General features: G+C 37.9%; 1 protein-coding gene across 4 annotated transcripts in view; it reads right to left on the bottom strand.

Moving 5' to 3' along the window:
* Nucleotides 1–10,586, bottom strand: part of syngap1a (synaptic Ras GTPase activating protein 1a) — a 41,557-nt gene extending 30,971 nt beyond the window's left edge. For all 4 annotated transcript variants that reach the window (XM_089123281.1, XM_089123282.1, XM_089123283.1 and 1 more), the window contains exons 1-2: nt 10,323–10,586; nt 1,640–1,770 (exon numbers count right to left, since the gene is read on the bottom strand). In XM_089123281.1, coding sequence (XP_088979407.1) covers nt 1,640–1,770; nt 10,323–10,344 — 153 coding nt within the window. In that variant the 5' untranslated portion in view covers nt 10,345–10,586. The remainder of the gene's footprint in view (nt 1–1,639; nt 1,771–10,322) is intronic.
* Between the last annotated feature and the right edge of the window lie 2,309 nt (nt 10,587–12,895).

Raw genomic sequence — 12,895 nt, 5'->3', positions numbered from 1 at the left:
CAGATTTTTATTTTTAAAAGCCAGTTATTTCATGGATCCAGGATAATATGCATCCTGATAAAGTTCCCTTGGCCTTTGGGATTAAAATATCCCCACATCATCACACACCTTCCACCACACCGAGAGATTGGCATGGGGTACTTTCTATAAGATCATCTTTCAATGCAGCTATTAGGCGAACTGAAGTAAAACCGTGCCGATCTCCAGGTGTGGTGGAAGGTGTGTGATGATGTGGGGATATTTTAATCCCAAAGGCCAAGGGAACTTTATCAGGACGCATATTATCCTGGACCCATGAAATAACTGGCTTTTAAAAATAAAAATCTGCCTGACTCTATGGGAATTTAACATAGGGGTGCCCTGACTTATGCACCCTGTATTTTAAGGAAAAACATTTATTTATTTATGATACATTATTCATTCACAAAGAAAATTGGTGTCCTTAAAGGTTGGAGTTTTCCTCATTTTTCTAATTAAGGCATTAAGATCAATATCCAAAAGATGATTTTTTATTCCTCTTTTTAGGCAACTTTAGCATGGGGGCCAAAATATCAATATATATATGATAAGTATAAGACAGTTAATTTTAATGCCTAGGGAGCACAGGTCACTTTTAGGCGTACGCTCTCTCTCCCATCCCGCCTGTCCTCTTGGGTCTCATCCACACTTCCTCCCCCTGATCAGCTCTCAACACTGGATACTAACAGTGCAAACAATGCTGTTTCTCCACTCTAACATCTTGTTTAGTCAACTTTTGCCCCTCTACCCCCTGGCTATCTGATGTTCTCCTCAAACATCGCTCTAAACTCAGGGCTGGAGAGAGGAAGTGGCGTAAATCGAAAGATCTCGCTGACCTTGGTCCGTATCAATCCCTGCTCTCCTCATTCTCTGCTAATGTCTCTACTGCTACAATCACAACAAAATCTCCTGACTCTAGCACGCATTTCAAAATCTTCTCTCTTCTTAACCCTCCTCCTCCTCCATCAACCCTAACAGCTGACGATTTTGCCACATTCTTCATAAATAAAGCGATCACCATCAGCAGCCAATTCTCCACACCACAAACTGACCCACACATCTTAACGGCAAACACACTTTTAGAGGCAGAAGTCTCCAAACTCGTCCTTTACAACCCCCTAGCACCTGTCAGCTTGATTATCCCCACCCGTCCTATGTCTTCTTCAGGTTCACCTACACTTAGCAAAAATATATTTGAATGGTTATCCTGGGAAGAAGTAAAGTAAAATTTTAAGGCTTTGTCCGTTTTTGACCGGGATGAAGCTAAGTGTAACCCATTTACGAAGAAGCCCAGAGGGTTAAACGATGAATGTAGACGTAGCCTTGGACTAACTGGGACTCATCACAGCACTTGAATACTGTTGCCTCTATTGCTTGTATTTCTTGTATATCACTTTGGATAAAAGCGTCTGCTAAATGATTACATGTAAATATAATGCTTCAATATAAAAATGATATATTTGTATGATTGGTTTGTAGGCGCGCTAGAGTTTGCAAGCAGCTTTTCCAACACTCATGCTGATGATCCGTAAGAGTCAAAGTGTCATCAAAGGCCTGCAGCTCCCTCTAGTGTTCACAGCTGTGACTGTGTGTGTGTGTGTGTGTGTGTGTGTGTGTTCACCTCCTCTTGATCCAGCAGGTAGAACTGGTCTCCATCTCTGACGCGGAGCTGGCGGCTCCAGCCGGGGGAGTCGTGTGTGTGGCCATTCAGAGGAGTGTGAGGCCGAGAACATGGAGACACACACCTTCCATCTGCACACACACACACACACACAATATTAGTGCACATGGTACAACTGAATCAGACCTGAATATTTACTTTTACATTACACAATATTGATAAATAAATAAATAAGTGGCACTTTACTGTCAGATTTATTTGCATGGCAGATACACTTACAAATTGAATCACCTTCAGCAGGTCAAACTAAATAATAAATGTTTTTGATTATTTTAATTTCTTCTATGTAAAGCACTTTGAATTGCCATTGTGTATGAAATGTGCTATATAAATAAACTTGCCTTGCCTATGTTGTTTTATTTTACATAATTTTACGTTTTAATTACAATTATTAATTTTACATTAAATCTACAATTTTTGCAATACTGTAAGCTAAATTTATGTCTAAATACAGTATAAAATTCTGGTCAATGTAACATTATTTTATTATAATAATTTATGAACTAGTATTCAGAATGTTTTATTTTTGCAATACTGTAAGCTACATGTATGTCTAAACATAGAATCTGGTTTGTGTAAGATTATTCTATAGCAATAAACAGATATACACACATTTTAAAGCAATATTTTTTTAATGTATCAATTACAAATATCTATATTTATAATAAACTCCAGAATAGGATCGCAGATTGAGGGAATAACTAGTTCGTTTATAGCTGGTTAACAGTAACAATAAGGCAGTTTTAATCAAAGATGAAGCAGGCGGGACACATTTTTACAACAGTTAATAAATTCAATAGATGACGTTAAAATGATGACGTATGATTTTAAAAGTGGTGAGGTCACGACCTCTAGGCCAACATGGGTCACATGACTCAAACACTTCGAGGACGGTATGTGTGGAAAGCATATATCTGGATGAATATGAGGAGGTGCGGCACAGTAGCGCTCAATGCACCATATATGGAAACACACACAAGACAAATTTAAAACTCATTTTGACACTTGCTTTTGTGTCCCGATCGCCCCCACAGCGAGAGAGAGAGAGAGAGAGAGAGAGAGAGAGAGAGAGGAAGATGGGTTACAGCCCAAGAGATGTCACTTCCGTGACGCCCACTCTCTCTCTCTCGCTCGCACACCCCCAGCCTGTTACCATGACGACCACGGCCGAGCGGGCTAAAAAACGACTTAAAGCGACCGATATAGCGTGAGAGAGAGAGGGGGATTATGAAAGAGAGGAAAAGGAAAGGCAGAGAGGTGGGTGTCAGATGGAAGTGTTTGAGTACAGCATGAAAACGGGATGAGAGGAGAGAACTATTCTGGAAGAGGGAGCCAACTCTGCGTTGCCGTGGCAACCGTGATGGATGTAATCCCTCTCTCTCTCCCTGTAGGTGGGAGTCTTCCTCCTCTGGCAGCTGGACCCGCAACACATGTGCTTTCCAAACGTTCTCCAGAACACTTTCCACGGGCCGTTCCTGTCCATTCATGGGGTTTGAGAACGGCGGCTAATTTAGTCATGATCAGCTTTGCACTCAAGGTCATTAATGCAGCATTGGCTGCTTATCAGAATGACTACTCAATGCTAATATGGCGTTTGCTAGACTAATTCATGGTAACATAAGAACATTAGATTCAGTGTGATGAAGAGTGCAACACTGAAAACATGGAGAGTCGGAAAACTCAATGAGTCAACTACCAGAAGAAATTATCAGCAGCACAAAAACTTCATTAAAACAAAAGTTTTTTGGGCAAAAGAGGACCGAAAGGCAGATTTAACATCTAGTCATGGAGCTGAGCTTCTCAGAGATCAGAGCGACAGTCAAGCTATAAGATAATAAACCATGAAACCAACATGAATAAAGACGATGCTGAGCAGATCCTAGTCCTGAACGACCTTTAGCTATTCATGGACAAGAATCAAGAAGTTAGTTCACATCTTTTTCCATAAAGAAAATTACTGTAAGTGTGTCAACATGTTATTGGCTTGATTTGGAAATCAATCCTCAATATTTCCATAATGTCACAGCTAACCTGCTAGACTCGCGGGAACACAGCTTCTGCAGTAAACAGGTTTATTATTAAAAGCCTTTTCTGCAGCCGTGCCGATGATGGGAAACGAGAGCGTTTAAGACGAGTCTGTGATTGATGCATCGAATGTGTGATTCTTACTAGGGATGTCCCGATCCGATCCACGGCATCGGTATCGCGCCGATACCGGCCCAGAACGCTAGATCGGAGATCGGAGGGGAGAAAAAAATATGAGCGATATCCAGTTTAGCGGCGCAGCCTGTCACGTGATGATTGTTGTGTTTAAGCACACGCGCGCAGAGAATCACTCTCGCTTTTGCGCACGGATTCTAATGTAATCGGATGATTCCACAAAAGCTGCATTTCAGTCTTTTCAGAAATTCATTGGCTATCAGAAAATAGCGTCATTTCATTCTCTATTGCAACTGGATAGATAAACTGTCACTCAAAGAGAGAGCGAAACTGGCGCGCGTAAAGTTTGAAGCGAAATTTACGCGCGTGACGCGCGTCAGAATCAAAATCCGTTGGCGGTCATTGTTTTTATGTCGACCGAACATTCATCAAGAGAGTTACCGCTCTGTATTTACTCTGGATAGCAGAACAGCGGCGTGGGGATCATCGTCGCCGTATATTTGTGTCCACCGGACCCTTCGGAGCCGAACCGTTTGGCGAGTTTCACCATTTGCTCGCTCCAGGAGCTGCGCTGGATGACGGCCGCTGTCAGCGGTACTTCCGCCTGTCACGCGCCCAGTTTGATGACCTGTTGTCCCGCATCTGAGCGAGGATCACCCTCGCCCGGCTCCTCATCCATCTAATCTAGCTGTCATTTATTTTTGTTTTGATAATAAATAAAGCCAGCCTTCAAAAGTTATTAACCTGTCCTGTGATTTTTTTTCTCTCTCTCACGTCCAGACACGAATGTATGCATGCACATATGTTGATATATATATATAGCGCGCTATGTATGTTATGCGCGCAGTATGTCTCGCTCTAGATTCCGGGAGATTTGAACTAATTTGCGGGCATCAGGGAGACGCTATCAATATGCGGGAGACTCCCGGAACTTCCGGGAGACTTGGGATGTCTGTCTTTACAACATAATACTATTTCTAGATATGGAATGAATAACATTCAATACAAAATGAACATGTCTCCATATAGAAATAATGTTTTAAGTGATGAAACATTTGCTTTGTTGTGCATAATCCCACCATGCATTTAGTCATATTAACAAAATAATTTATTGAAGCATCCAGACACTTCACCACGAGCAAGCAGCTAGGCTCCTGATTGGTTAACGCGGCGCGAATTCACGCCAAAGTTCAGATTTTTCAACTCGGGCGGCAGACGCGAATTCGCGTCAAACGCGTGAATGCACAACGCTCAATTCGCGCCATTCGCGCCAACTTGACGCGCGAATGAGGCGTATTCGCGTCTTCCGCGCCGCGCTCCACGCCTCATTCGCGCCGCAGGAATTTTTCTTGCATTGACTTAACAAAATCATTCGCGCCTGACGCCCTATTCGCGTCCGGTGTGAACGTAGCATTAGTGCATCGAAGTTGTGATAGCGCTGTCGGCTAACGCGAAATGCTACTATTTACATTCCATGGATGTTTATTCATATATACAATTGTTTTGGACTAAAAACTTCTTCAAATTGGATTGTATGGACGCTTTACAGTGAAACCAAACCATTTTTGTTGGAATGTGGACTAACAGATGGCTAATTGGTGAGTTTCTTCCAGTTTGTGTTGGTTTGTTAACAGTGGTCTGACAAAGAGACAGATTGTGCCCGCTGTGTTGATTGTAGGCCTATCTTAAAATGGTTTACGTCGTTCGAATCACGAGTTTCTCAGCTTTCCAAAGATATGTATTATGTTTACTTTTGTGTTTGTTTTGTTTTGTCTTTCACAAAGTTAAACCTATAAACCACCCTGTGGGCCGTATACGGCACGTCGGACCACGAAAAAAAAAATATCGGACTAATATCGGTATCGGCAAAAGCCAAAGGTGCGGCATCGGTATCGGTATCGGAAGTGAAAAAGTGGTATCGGGACATCCCTAATTCTTACATAAACGCTCAGAACAGGCCACGTGTTCAGCAGTGATCCGGACCGTCAGACACACCGAGCTCCAGAAGAGCCCATGATATGACTTTATTTATTTATTATAGGCATTTGACTTTACATATGAATGAGATGATTCATCAACTCTACATCTACATAAACATAAAACTCACCAAATACACAGATCAACAACTGGAAAATAACATTTAATGGAGCGTAGCTGGAAGAAAACTAAACTAGAGGTTTCTCGTATTTCATGGAAAGACAGCATTACTGCGTACAGAGAGGCTGCTAGATCTGCTTATTTACGTCTTTCTTAGAAGAACACCAACACAATCCTGGGTGTTTATTTAATACAGAGACTAAATCAACAAGAAAACAAGCTTTAACTTCTGAAGTTTCCCAGCAGTAATGACAGTAATGATCTTCTTTACTTGCAAGATTTCTAATGTTAGCGGGGAAATTATAAATACGCAACTGTAGTTATAATAACTAGATACTAGTAGTTACTACTACAGCGTCGCATCAGACAGTGCAGTGTAGTCTCCCTGAGGAAAACTCATTCATTGCAAATGCAATAGGAGATGAAGAATTGTCCAAACTCGTTAAATCATCTAAATCCACAACATGTATGCTAGACCCCATACAGACTACACTACGGAAAGAGATGCTTCCAGAGGTCAGAGATCCTCTTCTTAATATCATCAATTCATGTTTGTCATTATGTAGCAAAAACTATTATTTAAAAACCGCAACTTGATCGTACAGAATTAGTGAATTACAGACCGATCTCGAAAAGTCAAGTCAAGTCACATTTATTTATATAGCGCTTTTCACAATCCAGATTGTATCAAAGCAGCTTCACAGTGATAATATGAAAGTAGTACAACACAGATCAATAATATTGTTAAATATTAAATAGTAAATATCCCCAACTAAGCAAGCCAAAAGCAAGGCGACAGTGACGAGGAACCAAAACTCCATCAGATTGGATGGAGAAAAAACCTTGGGAGAACCCAGGATCAGTCGGGGGCCAGTTCTCCTCTGGCTAACATTCATATTGTTTATATATAAATATTAAATATAAAAGGCAGTATCCTCACAACTGTGTTCGTTTTTAGAAAGAAATGATATCTGTGAGGATTTCCAGTCAGGATTTAGGCCGTACCGTAGTACTGAGACAGCTCTCATCAGAGTCACACGTGATCTGCTCTAATCATCCGATCTCTCTAATGGTTTTACTCGATCTTAGTGATGCATTTGATACAATTGACCACAACATTCTTTTAAATAGACTACAAAACTATGTTGGCATTAGTAAAACTGCATTAGCATGGTGTAAATCACTCTTATCTGACCGTTATCAGTGTGTAGCAGCAAATGAAGAGATGTCTTATCCATCACAAGTTCAGTATGGCGTACCACAAGGCTCAGTACTAGGACCGCTGCTGTTCACAAGATACACACACACACACACACATATAAACACACACACTCTACATGCTACCCTTAGGAGATATCATCAGGAAGCATGGCATTCATTTTCACTGTTATGCTGATGAAACTCAACTCTATATTTCTTTGCGCCCCAACGAAACATATATAGATTTATCGTGATCTAATCATAATCTGATAATCATTTCCTTTGATATTTTAATTATGATAATTAAGTTTCAAATAAACAAACTGACATTTTTTTGTCATAATGTGGCTCAACATCTAAAACAAACCAATTATTTTGCTGTTACATTAGAAGATAAACACTTTTCAAAACAAATGCTGAGATGTGCTAGTCTGACAGCAAACAGAAGTGAAAAATAAAACGCGCAAAAGGGGATCAGATGCCTAAACCGCATCATCAGTGACGGGTCTGCTCATCATCATATAACCTCAACATTTCCCCACTGCATTCATGCACAGAACGAACAGAGAGTCTGTGATTGGTGACAAACGCTCAACCACTCCAGAAACAAAACCTGAAATACATTGTAACTAGAGAACGAAGACACAACAGGAGCAGAACGCTTTTCACCATCGGCTAAACAGCCGTTACTGTGATATAACAATACAATCATGACGATATGATCACAGTCACAAAGACACGATCACAATCATGAAGATATAGTCAAGCTGATGGTGATATGACCATCCGATTTAGTTATTAAAAAGAAAAAACAATTTACAAAAATCTTTTTCCATAGAATGTTCTCTCAAGGTTTCAAAGTAATCAACAAACGTTCTTCCGGTAACATTAATAGAACGTTCGTTCAAAGTGATCTGGTCTTTAATAATGTTCTCTAAATGTTAGAACAAAAACATTATTTATACATAATTCATGGAGCCTTTTTCTGAAATGTTTTAGTTGGATGTTTACAGTATATAACATTTTTTAAATGTTGCTACTTGTTTCAGAACGTTCAGCAAACATTTAAAAGTAACGCTCTCATAATCGTTGAAGAATGATACAATGGAATGTTCCCTTAACGTTCATAAAAAAACCCAAAAAATTAAAAACGGGATGTTTTGACCGTTCAGAGAACATACACATAACGCTTCCATTATTAAATGGGAACATTAGCAAAGCGTTCTTAGAACTATTTTGGGCTGTTAGTTTACAATCTGCATGTGCATTAACTTAATTCAACATAACTATTTCAAAGTAGTAACCAGTAAACAATCAGTACATCAGTTCAACAACAAAAATTCTGTAGTCAGAAGTATGAAACAGTATCTTCTCGATCCACACCAGAACACAATCAACACTGAACTGAATTGATCTGAATAATACTGATATCTCCTAAGGGTAGCGTACAGAGTGAACAGCAACGGTCCTAGCACTGAGCCTTGTGGTACGCCATACTGAACTTGTGATCGATTAGACTTAGTGCTGGCCATTCCAATGTTTATTTTACTTATGATATGATCTTAATATACCGCAATACCGCAACACAATATCAACACTTTGGAAAATCTGTTTATGGTTGGCATTGACATTGTTGAATAAATGTTAGCAGTGCACGTTTCAACGTCAAAACGCGACATGAGAGTTTTTATATGAATGTTTCTGAAGTGAGCTGATGATCTTTAGAAAAGTTTCGATGTTATTTCAATTGATTTTTTCTTTGTCTATCCTGATAAAGCAGCGTTTATGAGCGCTGGTTTGTGTTCAGTCGATATCGGGGAAACCACTTTGTGTTCAGTCGTTACCATGGAAACCGATGTTTCGGCCACTCCTACAGCGTCAATCTACTGCAGTATGTCCTCTCTCAATCAGTATAAAATGTGGTTAACACACCCAGTCATGCTTAAAAAAAAAAAAACATCAGATACCGAAAATGATCAGAATAATTTTGAAAAATTCTGTGATATAGATTTTTGGTCATACCGCCGAGCACTAAGACATCTCTTCATTTGATGCTACAAACTGATAACGGTCAGATAAGTGTGATTTTAACCATGCCAGTGCAATTCGAACTAATGCCAACATAATTTTCAAGTCTATTCAAAAGAATGTTGTAATTGATAGAATCAAATGCAGATGAGAACAAAACTTGAGCTGATCTGAATAACGACTCTTCCATCTTCTGTAAAGCTGCTTCATTCCTGAATCTGAGCTTGTCTCATATTTGATGAAGTTTGCATCATGATTCTGTTATTTTCCTGTATTACTGTTTAAAACACTGATGATATATAATAAAGTACCAAACTGTTTCGTTCTGAATAAACTCACTTTACAGACAGAAGTCCGGCAGACAGGAGAGCATGACATTTAAACACGCTCTCTGAAACTCCTCCAGCTCAATGTAAATGACCTCTTGAGATTCACAGTGGCACGACTGACGCTCGTCACATCATGTCTGATACACATCCATCTGATCATCTGCACTAAACAACACCAAACACCATCATGGACAATCAAATATGCATTAATTTATCAACATGAAACCCTAATGTATATAACTGATCAAAATAAACTAAGAAGAAACAGAATTATGCCTATTAACAACCATCAAACACAGGGAATTCTGGGAATGGCATTTCAATGTAAATTATAGGGTTCTTTTTAAGCTCTAAAGATGGTAGATGTAGGCTAACCGCTATAGTGATTCACTGTACAGTTACATTAGATTTATGACAGTTTTCCCTGCACTGTTAACAACCGAGCACCGATATAGGATTTTACAGTTAACATTAAAATAATTTTGTGATTCTCAGTGTGAGAATTTGTGTTGATGTTCTCGCGCGTGTTCCGGAAGCTCTCCCTCGTGCGCGCGCGCGGGCCGCTCCTGACTCGGTTCGGTTCGGGAGTCTATAAATAAACCTGCTGTTTCTGAGCTCAACTATTCACACTGATTATCGATCGCAATGATTGGACTCTCACGCGGAAGGTGCATTATCGATCATGTGAATATAATGTAAAGGCATCGCGGGGCTGCAGAGTGAGAGCTGTCAATCATCTGCCGGCCAGCGCGAGCCCGCATTGATCAGTGATCATCGGAGCCGATCAGATGATCGATTATAACTCTTACCTTGTGAAGACACATAGGACATGATCCTCCGGCACTGACCGTGATCAGCTCGCTCTGAGAGGATCCATCATCACTCCTCCAGCGCGACAACATTCAAAAATAAAGGAGAGAAATGACGCACAGCTCTCTGACGCGAGGCGCGCGCACGCACGCACGGTGCTATTATTATAATTATTATTATACTACTATTATTGATCTGAATGATGATCGAAAAGATCCGCTGATCACTTTGCGCTCCCGTCACCGAACGCAAGCGCGCACTGGCACGCACACGGGAACGCGCACGGGCGCGCGCACCCGGCACGGCGCGGTCCAATGAGTGAGTAATCGATACCGGGCCCGAACCCAATGAGTGAGTGGACTGATCGAGCCCGAACCCGAACTGAACTAGAACCAGTGAGAAGTTAGTCAGAAAGTTGCCCTGTGGAGATGAAGTGGATCCACTGGAACTCCATAAATTGTCAAATATCATTATAATATCATATAGAGTAATATATTCCTGTGATCAAAGCTGAATATTCATCATCATTACGCAGTCTTCAGTGTCACATGACCCTCCAGAAATCACTCTAATATGAGGATCTGATGATCAACACACATTTATGATCACATCTTGTTATTTCAGTGAATCTTCTCATGGAAGACCGGGATATAAGAGTGAGAGTATTAAAAGTGTGATTTCTAGTCCTGGAAAACTCATGAAAGTGTGTTAAATTCTTAAAAAGTCATGGAATTTTTTTTATTTTTATAATTACACATTTTTCTAGTTATGGAAGGTAGATATAGAAATCTGCTATTCTATCTAGCTATTTCTCAGTAAGTAATCACAATCAATTAATAACGTCGAGTTAAACTGAAAAAAATATTATTAAAAATGATTTTACTTATAATTATACATTATTATTACTAAAAAATTAAACTAAAAATATTTATATAAATATTAAATTAAAACGCAGTTCCTAGCTTCTGTAAAATAAAGCTTATTTCTATTTATTTATAAATATCTTATTTCATTTCATGAAATATTAAAACTATAATAATTAAAAAAATTTAAATTAAATTGCCATTTAGTTACTGTGAAAAATCTATATTTAAATGATTATAATTAAATAATTATATTTAATTATTAAATCATTTTAAATATTGTTATTATTATTCAGTTTTCATTATTTTAATGAAATAGTATTATTATCATAACAAACTATGTGTATTTATGTAAATATGTAATTAAATTAATAGGATCATTATTATCATCTATTAGAGTCCACACAAACCAACAACCACCACAAAATATCCCAGAATTCCTCAAATAACAGCAGTGTTTTTTGTGTTTTTATCCCCAGATTAAGTTCCTTCAGTTTTTTTTTAATCCAGATTAAGTGCCAAGTCCTTAAACACAGCCACTGTTCTTGTTTTTGAGAACTCAATCGATTCAAAATACATTTACATTTCAAGTTTAAATCTTAAAAAAAAGAGGATCGCGTTTAGAAAATTTAGCTAACAGACAAATAAAGTTTATAAAATAAATATCACTGTTCTTTTCACATTCATGAAAACCAAAAATTAAATTTCTAAACGTAAATTCAAAGTTAGGAGTCACATAACATTTGATAAAATCACAAACGTCACACCGAAATGTCAGTGTGAGTGAGCAGTTCCAAAATAAATGTAAAGAAGTTTCAGGTTTCTCTAAACAGAAAGAATAACAGCAGGGTGTGCAGCTGTTTTCCCTCCAAAACGCATCACTTCCTGGAGGAGGATGATGTCATTCACCTGAGGTCAGAGTGATATTTGAGGCTGCAAGTCTAGAGAAAAACTGTACAAATACATCATAGAATATAACAATAATAAATAAATTAATAAAATAATTATAAAATACAAACAATAATAAATTAATTCAAATTGAGAAAAATAAATGCATTAATAGCAATAAATAAAATTGGATGTAAATAAATAAATAAATATGAATAAATACATTTATTTTATTAAAAAACACAATGAAAAAAATTAAATTTAATAATTTTTTTTATAAATTTAGAATTTTGAAAAATGTTTTGATTAAAGTTTAGATTTTTGAAGTTTTAATAAGTTTTGATTAAAATAATAAAAAATGAATTAAAATAAATACATTTGATATTAACAAATAAATAACTAAAGAAAAGCATTTGATTAAAATGAATTAATATAAAACGATTAAATAAATAAGTTGATAAAGAATACATACAACTTGTTTGAAATAAATTCTAGTCTAAAAATCATAACGGTACAGAAGTATGAAACAATAAAAATAAAAAATAAAAATAAATAGTATTTTACACATTTATATATTATCACAGTATTAATTTGGTGTTTTCATAAAAATATATACTTGTCTCAGATTTGAGGGGTTTATATTTCCAGGTGATCAATAATCCTTAACACTACAGTAAACTACAGTGAACTACACGGAACTACAATAAACTACAAATTTCAACTCGTTTAACTACAGTAAACTACAGCAAACTACAGAAAAGTACAGTAAACTACAGTAGAGTACAGTAACTTACAGAAAACTACAGTGAACTACAGCAAGC

This window comes from Pimephales promelas, chromosome 18 (assembly GCF_988280905.1).
Source record: "Pimephales promelas chromosome 18, fPimPro1.hap1.1, whole genome shotgun sequence".
Taxonomy (NCBI): Eukaryota; Metazoa; Chordata; class Actinopteri; order Cypriniformes; family Leuciscidae; genus Pimephales; species Pimephales promelas.
Note: the sequence above shows the minus strand (reverse complement) of the source record. Positions and strands in the feature narration are given on the sequence as shown.